Below are 17,327 nucleotides of genomic sequence, written 5' to 3'. Positions count from 1 at the left end.
CTATAAACACCCTTCCCTACAAACCACAAGTGTTTATCATCCAAATGCTGCTGACACACAGACTGGGGGGAAGGGTACAGCATTTTTGTTTGCTTGTTTACACAAAGCTATTCCACAGATTATGCCTGGGAAAAAAAGAAAAAAAAAAAACACTACAAAACATAATTACACTCAACATTAAAATCAAGCACATTAAAACCAGGCCAGAAGGTAGCTGCTGATGAAAAACAAATAAGATAGAAAGAAAAGGAACATACTTAAAAATATAAACGCTTCAAGAGTAGCTAGTCTATAATCCTAAAAATGCTTGTCCCTGCTTTTCATATAGAAGAAAGCATAATAAATGCATCAAAAAACTACAGTTTTATAAGAAAAATAAAGGTCAGTACTCCATGTATTATGGGATTGCATGTGGGGGTAAAGGAATTTGGAAAACAATGCATGCCTAGTCTTCAACAGAATGTTGTTCCTTCAAGCATTTTTCTTATGAAGCATTAAAGTAGCAACAAGTCATTTAAATAATAAAGTCTAAACAATTACTTTCTGGGCATGACCTTTTTCAATTAAGGTTCAGGAGTTATTTCTGAATCTGCTCAATTTCTGAATCTGCTCAATTTCACCCAGGCAAGCAATTCTACCAAACTTCATGAAAGAGTTTATGTATGGGAAGTTAAACACATACTTAAATGCTACAGATGAAGACATTTTACAGACATAAAGCTTTCCAACGCAATCTGTAATTTCACTTCAATGAAGTAAGAAGCCTATTTGATTTGTCTTCTTAAAAGCACACCTGGGTTTTTTGGTTGCTTCTTTGTTTTGATTTGGGTTTTCTCTACTTTGTCAGGGAAAATGTTCCAAACAGGAGAGGCAAAAGGAGAGGTCTTTATTTTTAAAATAAAATCCTTCCCATTTCACATGGCTTGATTTTGACAGTACAATTAGGACAAATCTACGATCAAACGGGATGGGAGGGGTAACCAGGATGTAATCAATGGAATAACAATTGCAGAATAGTAAAATCCAAGAGACCCTTAGCAGAACTTTGTAAGACACTGCATCTTTAAACACGCAAATGTAACAGTTTCTCTAAAAATTATATTTCTTTTTAAAAAATCTCACAGTCCGAGTTTATTAGCTGCACTTTTTGAATGAACAGATACAGACTACACGCAATTGCTACTTCAAAGAATTACTCTGAGTAACAAACTTGAGTGTTGTTTGGTTTATGCATAGTCAAATAAATTAGGGAACATTCGACTGTTTCAAATATTGTTTATTAACAGCATACATTCAAAGGAGCGCTCTGAAATACGCAGCACAAACACATTCCAATTGACAATCACTTCGTTTTCCAGTCAGCTTAAACACTGATTTGAGATCTCTGCAGCAACAAAGCTGGTACCATAACGGAGAGTTACGTAACACAAACCACTCTCTCTTTGCCCACAAACGACAGCAGATAACAGCACTTCCCTTCCCCCCAGCAGACACATTTCGGTATCCCGAGGCTTTAGGAGGAGCGCCCGTTCCATCCCCGTTCGGTGCCACGGCGCTGCCCGGGGGACTCGCGGCGCCGCTCAACAGGCGATGGATGAGCGGCGAGCCGGGCAAGCCCCGCCGCCGGCGGAACGCAGCCTTTGTTCTCCCGGGAGGCGCGGCTGGCGCGCCCCAGCCGCCGGGACACAGGTGGGGACCGGCGGCTCCGGCCCTGCCCCGCGGCTCCGGCCGCCGGGCCCGGCACGGCCGCGGGCCCCGTTTGAACCTGCCCGCGCTTCGGGGAAGGAGCCGCAGTCGCTCCCGGCAGGCGGGGCGGGCCGGGGCTGCCCCGGCCGGGCGGTGCGGGAGTCCCTCCGCTTCCCCCCTCGGGAAAGGGGGATTAACCCTTGGCTCGCCCCGCTGCCCTCACCCCCTCCTCCCCCGGCCGGACGCGCGCCCCGTGCGCGCCGCAGTCTCCTCCTCCCGCGGCCCGGCCGGAGGCGGGCGGGGGCCGGGGCCGGGCAGGAGCGCGGGGAGCGGCCAGGCACGGCGGGGCAGCGCTGCGCGCAGCCACACCTACCTGTCTTCTCGTGGTCATAGCCCACCACGATGAAGTAGTCGGCCAGCCTGGCCATGGCTGCGCGGGGCGCGCCTCGGCCTCACCACCCCAGCGGCTGCGGCGGCGGCTCGGGGCAGGCTCAGCATCCTCCGCTCCGCGCCCGCCGCAGGAGGAACGGCACCACCTCAGCCATGTTGGAGGCGCGGGCACGCCGTGCGCCTGCGCGCCGCCCGGACCGCTCGCCGTGACCCCGGGGTTGGGCGGGGGCTGGGGCGGCCCGGCCCGGCTGTCCCGCAGTGCCGCTGCCCCGGGCCGGCCGCCGTGCCGGGACGCCGCTGCCAGCGCCGCAGCCTCCCTTCGCAGCCCCCCGCGGGCGGGGAGGGTCCGGCGGGGGAGGTCCGCGCCCCGCCCGAGCGGGGCTTTGTCTCTCGGCAGCCTCCCCCAGTGCGGTGGCCGCCTGGGGAGCAGCGGGTCCGGAGCCCGTTCCCCTCACAAAAGACACTCGCGGCGGGTCGGAGCGCTCTCCGTGCCCGGGGAGACCCAAGTGTTGAGCGGGGCTGCACCTCGCCGCTCCCGCTTGGAGCTGCCGGGGCCGGGCATCGCCCTCACAGAGGCTCCGCGGAAATGGAAGCCGGCGGCCAGATAACGGCGGCCCCGCCAGCCCGGCCCGGGGAATCGGGGATTGCGCGTCCCGAATGTGTCCCGGTCACGTTTTGTCCGGGGTGTTCGGGACGTGCCGCCGCCCCGCTGGGCTCTGTGGCGGTGCCGAGGGTCGGCGCGGGGGTCTCGGCCCCGGCCCCCTCACAGCACCAGCCCCGGCCCGGAGCGGGCTGTGCTGCCCGGCCCGGCCCGGCCCTGCTGCTCCCTGCTGCTGGCAGGGCACTGGCTGGCGGTGCCTCGGCGTGACCCGCGTGGCCCCGGACGTGCCGGCCCGGGCACGGGCGGTGGCCGCTGGGGCGCTCAGCGAGCCGCGCCGGGAGCTGCCGTGGTGCTGTTTATAACGTGCAGATGAGGCAGGCACCTTCTGGACCGTGGCCCTCGAAAGCTCGGTGGACTTTGCCAGCAGTCGCGGAGATGCTGAGGATAAAGGAGCGGACAGTACAGCGCTTGGATAGCTGGCAGAGCCTGCAAAAACCACTCTGATAAGCTTCCATGGACGTCCCGTTTGACAGCACAGAGAGAAGAACCAGCGCGGAGGACGTGGGTGGCATTCCAGCGAGGACCAGTCGTGGGTGCCGGGCTGGGTGTGGAAGTGCAGCAAACTGGATTCGCTCCTGACGATCCACCCTGACGAGGAACCCAGCAGACAGTCAGAAGTGGTCTCAGAGACATTTCTGTTTCAAACATACCGTTCTACACCTCTTAGCTGGAACATAGTGATGCAGTGTCTTGCTGATAAGCCAGATGCAAATTGGTCAGGAAGCTTCAAGCAGTGTTCCCGCTTGTGCCTTCTCAGTGGAGGGCAGAGGTTGACATCTCCTGGGAGTCATCAGCTTTGTAATTTAGCTGTTTTGAAGCAAATGACATGTGTAAGGATCCAATCCTAATACATTTCCTTGTTTAGGAGTAAAGAAAAATGTGTCATATGTACATCGAAAAGATTGACCATACTTTTTGAGAAAGAGATGCACTCTGTGGGGTCAGTGACTTCTACGTAGGAGTTAGGTTAAGTCATGCAGGATTTTGTTAAGTTATGCATAGGCATTTTGGTTGCAGGACACAGTTCACAGAAGCAAAGGATAATGTTCTGTACAGCTAAACCTGGAGACAAAGTTTAAAGACACTGAGAAATTACCTAATTTGGAGCTGAAATGGGTCCTTAGTGTTATCATATCTACACTGATAAAAAGATTCAATATGCAATTACAAATCTCAATAGTGAAATCTCACTGCTTTTTTAACACAGGATCTCTAGTAGGAGAGAATCAATCACACCTTTCCCAGAGCATTAATAAATGCTCAAGAGCAATAAATAAATGTTCAAGAGCAAGATGTTTATTTAGTGATTTCCCAGTACTGCTAGAGTTCACTTTACAGCTTTGCTCCTTCTGCCATCTAGATCAGTACAGCCAAATTTTGTAAAGTTTATAAGAAATGGCACATCTTAAATAAGAAACAGGAAGTGTAGTTGAGCTTATTTATTTTACAGAATCACAGAAGGTTTTGGGTCAGGAGGGATCTTAAAGATCATCCTGTTCCAACCCTTTTGCTACAGGCAGGGACACATGCCACTAGACCAGGTTGCTCAGACCCATCCAACCACACCATGAACGCTTTCAGGGATGTGGCATCCACAATTTCTCTGGGCAACTTCCCTTAAGAATAGAGCAATCTTATGTTCTTATAGGACAAATGAAGAAGTGGAGCAGACACAGTGTTTGCTCACCTAAATTCTAATGAAAAGTGAAACTGAATGCTTATCCAGACCACCAAGCCTTAATTCCCTCACTCGCAGCCTAGCTCCTCACAGGAGAAGCAGGGGCTCACAGAGGACACCAAGGGACCTGTCTCCTGGTCCACAAGCCCCTGGTCATGGACTTCCCCCAGGGGAAGAATTGCAAGGCTGCAGCCTCTCCAAGAGCCCCAAAGCACTCAAGGGGTTGCCACACTCACATTGTGCCCTTGCCAACAACAACGTGTGAATGTTCACAATACCTTCTACAGTTCCCTCCTCCTTCAGGAAACAGGGAATTCACACTCTGCCAACCCATGCCAGAACAGGGGGGCAGCCATGACCCTGACCAGATTTCCCCAACCAATAGACATCCCTCACTCACTTGGGAGGCTTTGTTTGGTGTACACTAGAGCACCTCCAGCAGGACTATTGAAATGGAATCACCCCTTTGTCACTGTGCTCTTGGCACGGAGAGCTCTGGCTCGGTGCAGGTACTAACAGTGAGGTTTTTCTGTGTGGAGCTTGAGCAAGGTTTTAGATCCTTCAGAGGGTGCCATTCTTCTATTAGTATTATCTTTCTGCTGATTTCACGCAGCCTGAAATACAATCAGGTCTATTCATACTCGTGGCATATGAATTCAGAACAATTTGTTTAAACAAAGTGAAACATGCAAAGACACTTCCACTGGCTTCAAACAACAGTTTTCTTCCATCATCAGCACAGAATATTTGCCTCACACTGATTTCCCATTGCTAGCCACAGATTTTAGACCTTTTCTTTTTGAACAAATCTCAGCCTGAATAAAATGCTCTATAAACAGCAACTCATCTTCACCATGTCTCTGCCAGAGCAGATACTTGCGGTAAGGTCTTCAGAACACCAAGAGGTTGAATGGTACACCCAAGATAGGCAGTAAACAGGAGCTGGCTGCTTCCCATCATGGATGAGGCAGCATCTGGGAGACCCTGCACTTCACATCACACACTGCTCTTGCTGAACTGCTTGGCATTGCCTCAGACTCACAGCTTGGGGAGCTGGGGTGGTTTTTTGGGTTTTTTTTTTTTTGGTTTTTTTTTTTTTTGTTTGTTTGTTTGTTTGTTTGTTTTTAAGAAATAACTATTTATGGCATAATTTTTTAAAAATTGGTCACTGTTACATCACAGTACCAATTCAGTGACTATTGCTCATTTCCAAACTGCATGAGAATGCAAGTTCATAGAAAGAACAAAATGAGCCCCTGAACAAAGAACATGATGTTTTGTGGTAGATTTGAACCAGCTTTACCTGCTGACGCCCTTTCACAAATCACATCATCAACAAACTGATCATTTATGTGTCAGAGTTTGCCACCTCATAAATTTACATGAAGTAATTTTTTATCACCGAGATGATAGTTACAGTCAGTATGGAAGAAACATGAGAGTTGTGTTACTACTGTTATTAATATTCCTAAATCAACATAGAATTTTTTTTCTGCATTTTTTGTCTCAGAGTATACAAAATACACTTCCCGTTTAAGCCAAAGATTTTAATGAGGGATTTTCCAGCATTTGAGGAAATGTGTGATTTTTTATTTTTTTTTTTACTGGAATGGGAGACTTAATCTGAGTCAAAGCAATGCTTATCACATAAAATCCTGCCTTCTCATTCGGAAAAAGTTAGATTCAGTTTCAACTTCTGCTAATCAAGGAAATGCTTGAACTCGCACGAGCTTGAGCTGCCTCATGAGGTCTCTAAAATCCAGCCAGTCGTGCAGCTCCGGGCATGATACGATCCCGTTCTAGAACACTTATTTTCCCATCTCTTCCTCCCCGTTTTGCCCCCAAGCCTCCCGCTCTGCGCTCCGGAGCACGGTCCGAGGCGCGGGCAGCGGGGCTGCGGCTCGGCGGAGCTGCGGGCGGCAGGGACGGGGCTGAGCCGGGGCAGCCCCGCCGGCGCTCGGCCGGGCACGTGCGGCGGGCAGCGGAACCGGGCCGGGGAACGGCCTCGCCCCGCGGAGCCGCGCAGGGGCTCGGGGCAGAGGGGCAGCCGGCTGATGCGATGGGGAGCAGCGACAGGCAGCGCTTGCCCTCCCGCCGGCCGGGCGGTGGCAGCTCCCCGGCCAGCCTGTCCCGCACAGGTAGATGCCGGAGACAGAAGGCTCCAGATGTCTGGACGCTGCTGGAGAGCCGGGGGAGGGAGGGAGAGAGCACCGAGTGAGCCATGCACAGGAAAGTTTCCGTCATCCCCCTGCACATACCTCTCCGGGGTGTTGTTATACACCGCGGTTATCTAGAAAGGCAGAGTCACGAGCAGACGCTCACTCACCTGACTTTTGAAACACTTTGCTTGGGGCAAGATGCGAGAGAAGCATCTCGCCACTCATTCCTTCCTGCCGAGCGTCTCTCGCTGGCCAGGGGACCCTGTTGCCCCAGGGCGCAGATCTCCCGGGGCATTTCCCTCGGTGCCGCCGAATTTGCACCGCGACAAGTCAGCGGAGACACGGTGCATCCGCTGCTGGCTGCCAGCACCCCCTGCGAAGCCGGACCGCTGCATTTCTGAAGCGTCACGGAGCAAAGACGCTAAAGACTGTAAAAAACCCAATAACAAGGTGGTCAGACTAAGGTTTTGCTGCTGGCCAGCCGAGAGAATGCTGTTAGAGATCCCGATCCTGCACCGGTTCAGCTTTCTGACCGGGAAGTAACTGCACTCACATCCGTGAGGTTTGCGGACTGGGAACAGCACAAGGCACGGAGGATCTTCCCAGCCCCGTAACGCCAGGCGTTTCAGTGACCCCGTGTTCGCCCCAAAGCAACGCCACTTGCTCTGTTCCAAGGCGCAGAACTGGGCTCTGACCTTCATCTGTCAAAACCATTTGAATCGTGATTTACTTGAATCGATCAAGTAAATAAAATTCATTTTGTTAGATAAAAAATGCACCCAAGTTTAGTCATAAATACTAATGATGCCCGATTTGCCACCTCATTACTTATGTAAAGAAGGCTGTCATTCCAGTTACTCATTATAAATTCACGTTGTCCAAATATGGGTTTATTTTTGGAACTTTGATATTTGATGGATTCTCATGGATTTTGGAATGGATTGAATCTGGTTTCCACTCCCCTGCTTTCACCCACCTGAGGCTAAGATGTCTAGAATGAGAAATTATTCTACAGACAGCATAAATACAATTATATTTTGGCGGTTAGAACCTCTGTCCCCAGTAAAACAGGCTGAGGGGCTCATCGGATTTTGCAAGTTGTACCATGACTCAGAATTCTAAAAGCTGCCGTTATAATTAACAAAACACCAAGGGGGTTGTTTAAGATAATTTCCAATAATCCTCTTACTCCCCCCCCCCCCCAGTGTTGCCCCCAATCCAGGTCAGAATGCTTAAGGAGTGCTTGAAATGTGGGGGTGGGGGGGTGCCAAGAGAGAGCTCGCCCAGCCACGCCAAGGTCCACCCACTTCTCAGCGCTCTCTATAAAAGCGAGCAGAGGAGCGCAGAGCTCGGCAGTGATTACTTCACACACACACACACACACACACAAAGGAGGAGTTCTCGCTCCTCAGGAAACCCTGCAAGCTCGGATCGCTACTACAAAAACATTTGTCTCAGTGGATTATCCTCACTGTCAGGTAAGAACTATTTTTTTTCCCCGCCCTTGGCAACAACAAAAGATTCAGGGGAGGTGGAACGCAAGTAAAACTCTACTAAATTTGGACTGTTTTGAAGAGTTTGGAGTTATGCTGTGGAGTCTTGCACTGGCTCTTGGCATCAGCTGCAGTTTACAACATAAGATCCAGACCTAGCTGGTTCTGCGTGTGAAGTGGGAAGAGGAGCTATCAGGGAATAAACTTCCCGGCAGCAAAACACTTGCTGGAGTTTGGAAACGATGTGTCCGATAGCCAGCTCTCTCTGATCTTATGGGTTTGCTAAATCCTAGTGCAAGCCGCTGGGGGTATTCTGGAAATCCTGCTGGTTTTCAGCCGCCTCTGCAACTAAACTCTCGACAAACGTAAACTTTGGAGGCTCTGTTATTTACTCTGTGATAAGTTGTTGAGCAAATATTAGCTTCTGGTTCATATCAGACACAAAGTCCCCGGTAGCCTGGGGGCTCTGCGAGGGAAGGAGCTCTCTGGAATCACCAGGAATAAAGGACAGTCCTTACTTGACTTTTATTAGCAAGCATGCTTATAGTTCTTCTCTTTTCCTTCCAGCAGGAGCCCAGCCAGAATGAAACTAGTTCACGTAGCCCTGCTCTATCTCGGCTCCGTGACCTTCTTCGGGGTGGATGCTGCAAGGGTGGACGTAGCGACAGAGTTCAAAAGAAAGTGAGTATCGGAGCGCGCCCTCCTGCCAGCGCCCCGCGCCTGGCTCCGGCAGCCGTCAGAGGCACTGGATTCCCTGATTCCCTGCAGGGATTGCTCAGCTCCTTAAAGGCCTCGTGCCCTTTCAGAAAGCATTGGGGGGTGGAGAAGAAAAAAAAAAAAAAAAAGGAAAAAATCTCGGCGCTGGCAAAGATTTTCGCCCCTCGAATCTATTTGGTTTGGCTCCCGCCCTGCAGACTTGCGATAACAGGCTCTCCTCTTCCCTTGTGCTCTTTCAGATGGACGAAATGGGCACTAAGCCGAGCCAAGAGGGACGTGAAGCCTGCGGGCTTGCTCCGAGGGCTGGGGGCAGCCGCCGACGTGCTGCCTCTCATCCGCACCCAGGACGTGAAGGAGGATTCCCGAGTCTCGCCTCCCAGGTAAATTCCAGCCCTTTCTGGGCTCGGGCACTTGCTCGAGGCAGTAGAAAGTTTCGGGGTCCCCAGGTTTCCGGGTGTTCAGGGTTATTCTTGCTGTCGATCCTCCCCGCCCCAGAGGCAGGTCCTGCCCGGGCTGCCCATCGCGCTGAAAGCAGCCTCCCGCCTTCCTTTCCCCGCGCTCTTTAGCTGGCGGGAGATAGTAGCGCCTTTGCTGCGAAAGTCAGATATAAATAGTAACTCGAGCCCTGGATGCTTAGGAAAAAGTAACAGCCGTAAACCGGCGGGGCCTCTCCTTGCAAGGGCAGCCGGCTTCGCTCGGCGCTCCCGCGCAGGGCACAGCCGGGACTGCTGGGGGACAGCCGGGCACCGTCGGGACGAGCCCATCTCCAGCCTGGGGCTCCCTGCCCTGCAGACCCTCCCCTTCCCTCGCCCACCGGGTCCCCTCCTCCGGGCCCCCACGGCCCTCTTCTCATGCCCGCTCTCTCTCTTCCTGCAGCAACCGGGAGGATGCTCACATCCGCGTCAAGCGCTACCGCCAGAGCATTAACAGATTCCCCCACTTCCAAACAAAGGCGTGCCGCTTCGGGACGTGCACGGTGCATTGGCTGGTCGACGAGCTCCACAGGGCGGCCGTCAACGACAGGAACGATGCCGCCCCCCCAAACAAGATCAGCCCCCAGGGCTACGGCCGCCGGCGGCGTTCCCTGCCCGAGCCCCGCAGCCCAGCGCGCTCCCCCAGCTCCGGGCGGCGCCCACGGACGCGCCGGGCGCAGCCCCTCGCCGCCTTCCTCGGAGTCTGAAGCGCCGCAGGAGCCGGCCGAGGCCGCCTCGACGGATGGACTGAGGCACGGGCTGAGATCCGCCAGGATCGCGGAGAGCGCCTGCCCGGGCGGGACCCCGGCGCGCCCTCCGCGGGGAGCTGAGAAGGGCAGCGGACGCTGCGCCCCCCGCACCGCCGGCTCCCGCAGCCGCCGCCGCCCGCGACGCGAAGGCGCCGCCGCTACTCCCGGGGGGCCGGGCGGCCCCGGCCGCCCTCCCGCGCCCCGCCGACCCGAGGAGGGGATGCTCAGGGGGGGACCCGCCGGTGGGCGACGGGCCCCGGCCTCGCCCTCCGCCCCCGAGGGTTGGAGGGTGCGCGTCAGCCGTGGGCACGGACAGGCCGCCCACATCTGCTCTACCCTCTGCGTTATGTGCACCCGGCAGGGAATCGGACACTCATTAGTCCCTGCGGGGACTGCGATATACTTGAACGTCACAGAGAGGAAAAGTGCAATTGTACGTGGTTTTTGTTAATTATAAGTGCGGTGTGTGTGGATCACGAGATATGCATTGGTATTTAAGATTGTTCTGTGCCATGTCTTTTTTTTTTTTTTTTTTTTGGAAAAAATATATTTTATTTTTATACGGTTTATATATATATATATAAATATATATATATTGCATAAGGGCATTTTAAAACATTGTATCCCCTCTATTTTTCATATCGTGAATGTCAAACGTTAAACTCTTTATCCATACCTTTTTTATCTTGCATTCCAGACTGGTGAAAGATATAGAGAATGTATCAGCTGTTCTCCATGGGTAATATGTGAAATAAAATAAACACAATTACATAAAACACTTCAGTTATGTTGTCTTTAGTGGGGGCAGTGGTCAAGATGAACCATTTCTCACAGTGTTCAGTCCTACTCATGCTAAGCTAGAATGGCAGTCCTGGGACAGACCAAAACTCTTCCCTTGCGAATTTTGTTAGCAGCCACCTTATCTCATCAAATGGAGTAAACTCCGAGCCAGCAATGCATCCTAAAATTCCAGGGCAGGTCTGTGGAGAAGGCTCTAAGGTTCTTTTCTGCCCACACGTTCAAGCCAGGGCTGAAACGTGTCACAGCTTGGATTGATCGTGCAAGTTTATTTTTTGCCCTAATTAATCAGAGAAACAACTGCACACTTCAACATTGCACAACAAAGTAACAGATTTATTGAGGCAGCACGTTCCAAAAATGGTCATGGCAGCTTCCAAGGTTATTTATGTTGAAGGATTTCCTGGGCCACAGTTCAGGTTAAAGTTAAATGGTGACCGGTTCAGTGCAGGGAGAACATTTTGGATAAAAGCTTAGCATGAGGGATTTTGTTGTTTTGTTCTTTTTTGTTGTTTTGTTTTGTTCTCTCTCTCTTTTTTTTTTTTTTAACAAATTCCAAGCACAGACCAGAAAACAAATGTGAAACTGAACCTTATTAATGCACCACCAGCACCATCTATTGGTGCCTGTTCCTTGCACTCCAAGAAAACAAACCTAAAACCTAAACAAATATTTGCATGTGTATTTGAATAACTTCTTGGGTGAAATGAAGCATTTCCTCTATTTTGCCATATCTCTGAACATAGTTAACATATACAGGAGAGGACTAGGGAACAGCAGAACTCCGTGCCTTTAGAATAAATGACGTGGGGATTTAATTGTTTTTTAACCTAATATTAAATTCCTCAAGAACATATGTTCATGAGAAAAATTGAAAAGAACTGGCAATGACACCTTTCCAGGAAACTGCTGCAAAAACCTTGGGTAGAGATCTATTGATGAGATAGCTGGCTAGTATTCATGATTTTTCATTCCAAACTTTGAAGTTCTGCTCAGAATTGCCTATTTTTAGTTACTTTCTAAGCACTTTCAACTAAGATTTTTGAAATCCTGAGAGGTAGGTTTTCCACTTGAAACATTATTTAAAAAAGAAAGAAAATCAAAGATAATGACACTTTGCCAGTTTTAATTACCTGTTTGTTAAGAGCTGGAAGAGAACTTACCCGTCTCCTGCCCTTGGCCTTTCTGATCCAGATTTTGCAAGATGTAAGGGATGACACAAATCCATGGACAAGGTATAGCTGCCAGCTGAGAAACAAACAAGTGGAAATTAAAATTGTTGCTGTTACAAGTTCTGTGGTGCTTGCAGTGAGAAGTTACAATGTGTAGGTGAAAGCATGATCCTACTCAATGTACACAGCACAAAAAAACAACGGCAGCAGAACCATCCCATTTAATAGCTACAACGTTTTCCTTGTAAATTCCACAGTTAATATTTTTACCATCTAAATTTGGGACAGAGGGCTGGATTGGGCTACAGTGTGGTTAAGTATGTACTTGCCAACTAGTTCCTTTTGTTTGTACTGATCTTTTCTTCATTTCCTGCCAAAACCCCACACAGAGTACCTTTTCTTCCCTCCTTTCCTCTTCACTGGTGGAAAACACTTCACTCAAAGCTGAAAGACCCTGCCCAGAACCAGACAGGGCTCAAAACAGCCAGCTGGTGCAGGATGGCACAATTCTGATCTGACTGGGGTTTAGGAAGTGCAGCTTGTGTTTGGAAGGACCAAGAGCACCACCTGCCGTGCCTGTAAGGAGAAGCAAAACTCTCTGCAATAAACAGCAAGCAAAGAAAAGAAAGATTGGGGGTTTTTTTGTTCCCTCCATTCCCCCACCAATCTTGGAAACCATGTGTTTTAAAGCACTGCTGAAGGAGAGAAGTCAGAAAGTAGTGAGCAGCCCAAAGATGGCACACTCTTTGAGTGGAAAGAGCAGACAAGGAAACCCTGGAAACACAATGTCAGTGGATTTTGCTAACCTAGGCTAGATAAGCTGGAGGAGAAGGGCAGAGCAGGAGAATGGCAGGCAGGGACTCTTTCCCATATCCCAGCCTCAGTTCTAGGTTTCAGGGAATGGGTTTATAAGGGGCAGAATATATCAGGACAGCATCCTCTCTTTTCATCCATTCCTGCACCAGCCCCAGGTGTAACCTGCCCAGGTGAAAGCTCTTCCTCCTGCCCAAGCAGGGGATGATACTGAAAAACCCTGGTGCAGCAGCTTTTCACTTCATCCCATAAAGCAAAATGTTGGGCATGAATGCTTAAATAGTGGCTGAAATTCATCCACAATCTAGATTAAAATCTCTGACAAGTGTAAGGATTTGGGGTTTCAGGGAGAGCAGGACTGTGAAACAGCACATGAAAGAGAGCATCCTCCTATAATAGTAGAAGTTCAAGAACTCTGTACTTAGCTCAAAGCCAGCTTATGCTGTAATGTGTCAGATGAGAAGTGGAAGATGTCATCAAATGCCTCCCAAATCAGGAGTCTCTGTTTACACACCACCTTAGTTAAAATATTCGTTTCTAAGAACAGTCTGGTGTCCCACAGGACAGTATTTCAAAGGCTGCTAAAAACAAGACTTGAAGTTCAAACAAGGCTCTAAATTAAAATTAAGTTTTGCAATGGTAAATATGTATTGGAGCAGGAATTCATCCTTGTCCACCAGTCTGTTCAAGAGCAGATGCCAAAGGAGTGGTCACCATTCTCAGCATAGAAGAGTTCATGGAGTATTCTTTAGGAGTGATTAGTGTGCTTTGTACCTACCCTAGGGACACCCTATGGCAGACCAAAAATCTATTCCATTTAATTCTATTCTATTTTTTAAATTTGATTTCTATTTAATCAATCTATTCTATTCTATCCAAAATTCTTCACTATAGACAATTTTTCATTACCAAAATGGATTCCAATGGCTATTTTTATTTCAGGAAGTTTCTTGGGCTTCATTATTTGTTCTACATGGAATGATGGCAAAGTGCCTAAAATGCTGATATATACAAGGACTTCCCCATGAAGCCCTTGTACAGGTCCCCAAACCTGGAAGAGGAAAACAAGGAATTATTTTTCTTTCTCCAGCTGGTACCACAAAATTTTCTTTAAGCAGCCATGCCACGTGACCAACCGCAGAAATTGTTTGTTCTCCAGTTACATCAGAAAGTGGTCAGAGTTCTTCCACTGTTACCTAGGAACAATTTCTACTGCATCCAAAAAGTAGAGACACTGGTGTACTTTCAGATGATTATCAGAATCTGCAAGGCATCTCGGTCCGTGCTAGGAAGAACAGCAGTCAGGTGCCAGATAGAAACTCTTTCTGCAAGCACAATGACAGAAGGGGGAATACTAATGAATACTTTGGCACATATGAAGCCTTTTCTGGCTCATTGAGTACCCAAAGGACAGCAAGTCATAATTAAAGCCAATAATGGCAACTCCAGACAGCCATCCAAATAGTTTCCTTGTGCCGTCAATTCACCGTTTCATATTATCTCACATCATACTTAAGCAGTGTGGAGCACACAGGCATCAGGAGAAAGAATTCCAGCATGACTGACTACAACCAATAAGTAAATCCAATTATGCCTAATTAAAATCTATTTATTGCATTCACAAGAGTTTGCTTTTATTATCCAAATATTTTTTTTTAAGGAATAGGGCTTTTATTCACTAAATAATTTGTGTCAGCTTTGAAATTGTTTTAATCTTTAAATACTCTGGAGTGAGGCCATGTATCCTTCATGAGAAGAAGGAGCATAATTTGTTCATGAGGTAAAAAACTTTGCTATGTAAAAGCCTTTTTACTGCAAGCTATGTACACTAGTCAAAATGCTTGGTAATGTCTCCAAATGAAAAACAAATGGTCCCACTTAGACTGGAATCAATGTTAATGATAAGACTGGAGTGTTTTGCATGCAACATTCCCAGCAAACACAACAGCAATGAGGATGCCAAATGAATTTTTAAACTTTTTTTGATTCTGTGATAACTTTTACAAAATATTTAACTAGACCTCCTTGAGTCTCTCATCAACTTAGAAAATCCTGGGGTTTTCCAAAGTCAAGAAAGATCTGTTCTCCCCACTGAAGGCACATATTTTGTAATAAATTCTGACTCTGAGAAGAGGTTTGCAAAATGAGTATTCTTCCAATACTTTCAGTAAGTTGACACTTCTTTGAAAATTACATTCAACTTTTCCATCAGTTATAAAAAGATTTTATTTTCTTCATACTTTTCTAACAGGGTGTAAAAAACAAACAAACAGATGTCTGGGTCTTAATCTCTGATGTCCAGCAGTATGGGCAGAAATGGGAGAACAAACAAACCGGATCTTATCTGTTAGTTCAGGAGTACACTGAGCAGTTCATCAAACAAACATGCTTATTGTCCTTTTAAGAGGTGCTTACTGTGACAGGAGTTCCATGACGCTGAATCACTCCAAGACTGAAAGGCACCGTGTAACTCATCCCCCTGCTGTTCCAGCCCAGCACAGGAGGGTGTGTGCTCTCCTCCTTTCCCCTGATGTGACCCAGCCCTGGTGTCTCTCTGCTGGAAAGCACCAAACTCTCAGAGGCCACCACGCTTCCCTGCCTGCCCATGAGGGCTCAGGAGCAGGTCTGAGCTGCACACTGGAAGAGGACAGCTGCACCTTGTAAAATATGTCTGTTCTCTTTAGAGACAAGGAAAAATTGAGGGATTTTAAGTCCCTTTTCCTAAGTATTTTTTTTTTCCTGAGGCTGTGCAGCCTTGCATCTCATTCTGCATAAGGAACACATTCATAGTCTGGCCTTTATTGATAAACAACATGAAAAATATGTAACTGGCATATATCATTAGTCCCCTTACTGCCTAGAGACATCAGACATGCTGGTGTGATGAACTGGTGAGCCAGATAGGAATCTTAGCAACAAATCCCAGGCCTGAGACTGATCCCATCTAATTGAAACAAAACTTCTACTGACTTCAGCAGGAAGAAAATCTAAGCTCCAGCTTTCTTTCAAAAACATGTCTATTTTTATACCAAAAGACTGTATTGTAAATTTTGCTTTATACTTCATTTATTCCCAATTTCTGGTTTTGAACACTGAAGAAACTACTAAAAGATACAAGTAAGGAATGGGATCCCTGTCAAAAAGAAGCAACACAAATCCAGACTCTCCATTTAATCTGAAATGTGTTCAGCAATGTATGCTTATTGCTGCTGCTCTGAGTGGATGTGGTGCTGCTGGCAGTGACAACTTCAGCAAACATACATGTGTCAAGTGCGTCACTAAATGTGTTCATGAGCAGAGATGGAATCCCAGAAACTTCCAGTGCTCTTGTCCAAAACCCAGACTTCATTATTTATTTAATGCAGTGGGACTTTGGAGTGTTTTAAACAGTAAGACTTTATACAGTAGCATTTCCTTCCTCCTCTTTTTTCTCTTTATGTTTGAAAAAAAAAATCAACTATTTTGAAGTGTTGGAAAAGGATGTATCTGGACAGCCCAAGAGAGAGAGGAATTCCATAGCTCACAGCAGAGACTGGCAGTCAATCAAAGTGCACACACCAGCACTTTGTTATAATATTTGCACAAGGCCATCAGTATCTGTTTAATGAAGGATATAAAGAGATTTGCACAAAGAAGTGAGTCCTACAGAGATGAAGATGATTTACTGGGAAATAGTTCATGTCCTCTCACCCCAACCTGATTTAATTAACTCCTGGTAATGGGGGAAAAACAACCCCTTATGTTACAAGTGCACGAGGGCCAATAAACCTGATTTATTGTCTTAACCACACTGCAAGACAGACAGAAACAAATGATACGTTTTTTCCATGGAATGTTGTTAGAGTGTGTGCACAAAGATATTTTCCTTCTCCTGGTGCATCTGTACAACTTTGCTGCCATCTGCTGCCTCCTGAAGACAAACAAATCACTCTGAAATAAGAGCTGGATGCCAGTGACACGGAGCTGCTGCCAGTGGGGAGGGAGGCCTGGCTTTAAAAGTGTTTTATAGCTGCCCTGTGCTGGTTACTCAATATGCTGAGTAAGGCAGAGACTCAGATTTTTCATTCCTGCTGAGCTTTACTCAGAAAAAGCAGGAACAGCACAATACCTTTACATACTCTGAGGAGATGGAGAAAAGAATTATGCTGATACCACTTTTGCCACTCTGGGCTACCAAGAGAACAGTGGCAGCATTTTTTGAGAAAATACTGCTTTCAAGGTGTGACATGAAGAGGTAAAAGGAGAACACATACTCCTGTGCTGCAGGAAGGACCTATTTACCAAAGAGTAAAGAAGGCTGAAGTTAGAAAAGACCAGAAGTGCCTTTTCAGGAGAACTCATGGTCAGAGAGATGTGCACATGTGCTTCATTTCTACACACAGAGCTCTTTCAAAGGCAGGAGTTAGGACAGTGTGCTGAGTCAGACTGACCTGTTTCCCTGCCTCAGGCATAAACAACATCATCTCAGCAGTAGTCAGGTATGAGCTGTCAGCTTCCACAAAGAATTGAAGTTGTACATCTAACTGTTATAAACAGAA

General features: G+C 48.1%; 2 protein-coding genes and 1 long non-coding RNA gene across 10 annotated transcripts in view; 1 reads left to right on the top strand and 2 right to left on the bottom strand.

Annotated features, from left to right (window-relative positions):
- The window catches only part of SBF2 (SET binding factor 2), a 229,782-nt gene extending 227,606 nt beyond the window's left edge, over window positions 1-2,176 (bottom strand). For 4 of the 7 annotated variants that reach the window (XM_063158476.1, XM_063158478.1, XM_063158481.1 and 1 more), the window contains exon 1: window positions 2,060-2,176. In XM_063158476.1, the coding sequence (XP_063014546.1) occupies window positions 2,060-2,114 (55 nt within the window). In that variant the 5' untranslated portion in view covers window positions 2,115-2,176. The remainder of the gene's footprint in view (window positions 1-2,059) is intronic. The other 3 variants (XM_063158480.1, XM_063158482.1, XM_063158477.1) reach the window with 2 other exon arrangements.
- Window positions 2,177-2,998: 822 nt separating this feature from the next.
- Window positions 2,999-7,245, bottom strand: LOC134419848 (uncharacterized). Its single transcript, XR_010028172.1, has 3 exons — window positions 7,128-7,245; window positions 6,742-7,002; window positions 2,999-3,544 (listed from the first exon to the last, which is right to left on the bottom strand). It is a non-coding gene; the product is annotated as an uncharacterized LOC134419848 (long non-coding RNA).
- Window positions 7,246-7,937: 692 nt separating this feature from the next.
- Window positions 7,938-9,979, top strand: ADM (adrenomedullin). 2 transcript variants are annotated; one of them, XM_063159456.1, is made up of 4 exons: window positions 7,938-8,052; window positions 8,635-8,748; window positions 9,024-9,164; window positions 9,661-9,979. In XM_063159456.1, exons 2-4 carry the CDS (start codon window positions 8,651-8,653, stop codon window positions 9,962-9,964), a joined length of 543 nt encoding a protein of 180 aa, XP_063015526.1. In that variant the 5' UTR covers window positions 7,938-8,052; window positions 8,635-8,650; the 3' UTR covers window positions 9,965-9,979. The 2 variants fall into 2 exon arrangements, with proteins under 2 accessions (XP_063015526.1, XP_063015527.1); XM_063159457.1 differs by having other exon boundaries at window positions 7,939-8,052; window positions 8,638-8,748.
- The last annotated feature ends 7,348 nt before the right edge of the window (window positions 9,980-17,327 follow it).

This window comes from Melospiza melodia, chromosome 6 (assembly GCF_035770615.1).
Source record: "Melospiza melodia melodia isolate bMelMel2 chromosome 6, bMelMel2.pri, whole genome shotgun sequence".
NCBI lineage: Eukaryota > Metazoa > Chordata > Aves > Passeriformes > Passerellidae > Melospiza > Melospiza melodia.
Note: the sequence above shows the minus strand (reverse complement) of the source record. Positions and strands in the feature narration are given on the sequence as shown.

Coding starts and splice junctions, on each gene's coding strand:
- ADM (XM_063159456.1), top strand. CDS start 8,651: ATGAAACTAGTTCACGTAGCCCTGCTCTATCTCGGCTCCGTGACCTTC. Junction 8,749..9,023: donor GCGACAGAGTTCAAAAGAAA/GTGAGTATCGGA, acceptor GTGCTCTTTCAG/ATGGACGAAATGGGCACTAA. Junction 9,165..9,660: donor TCCCGAGTCTCGCCTCCCAG/GTAAATTCCAGC, acceptor CTCTTCCTGCAG/CAACCGGGAGGATGCTCACA.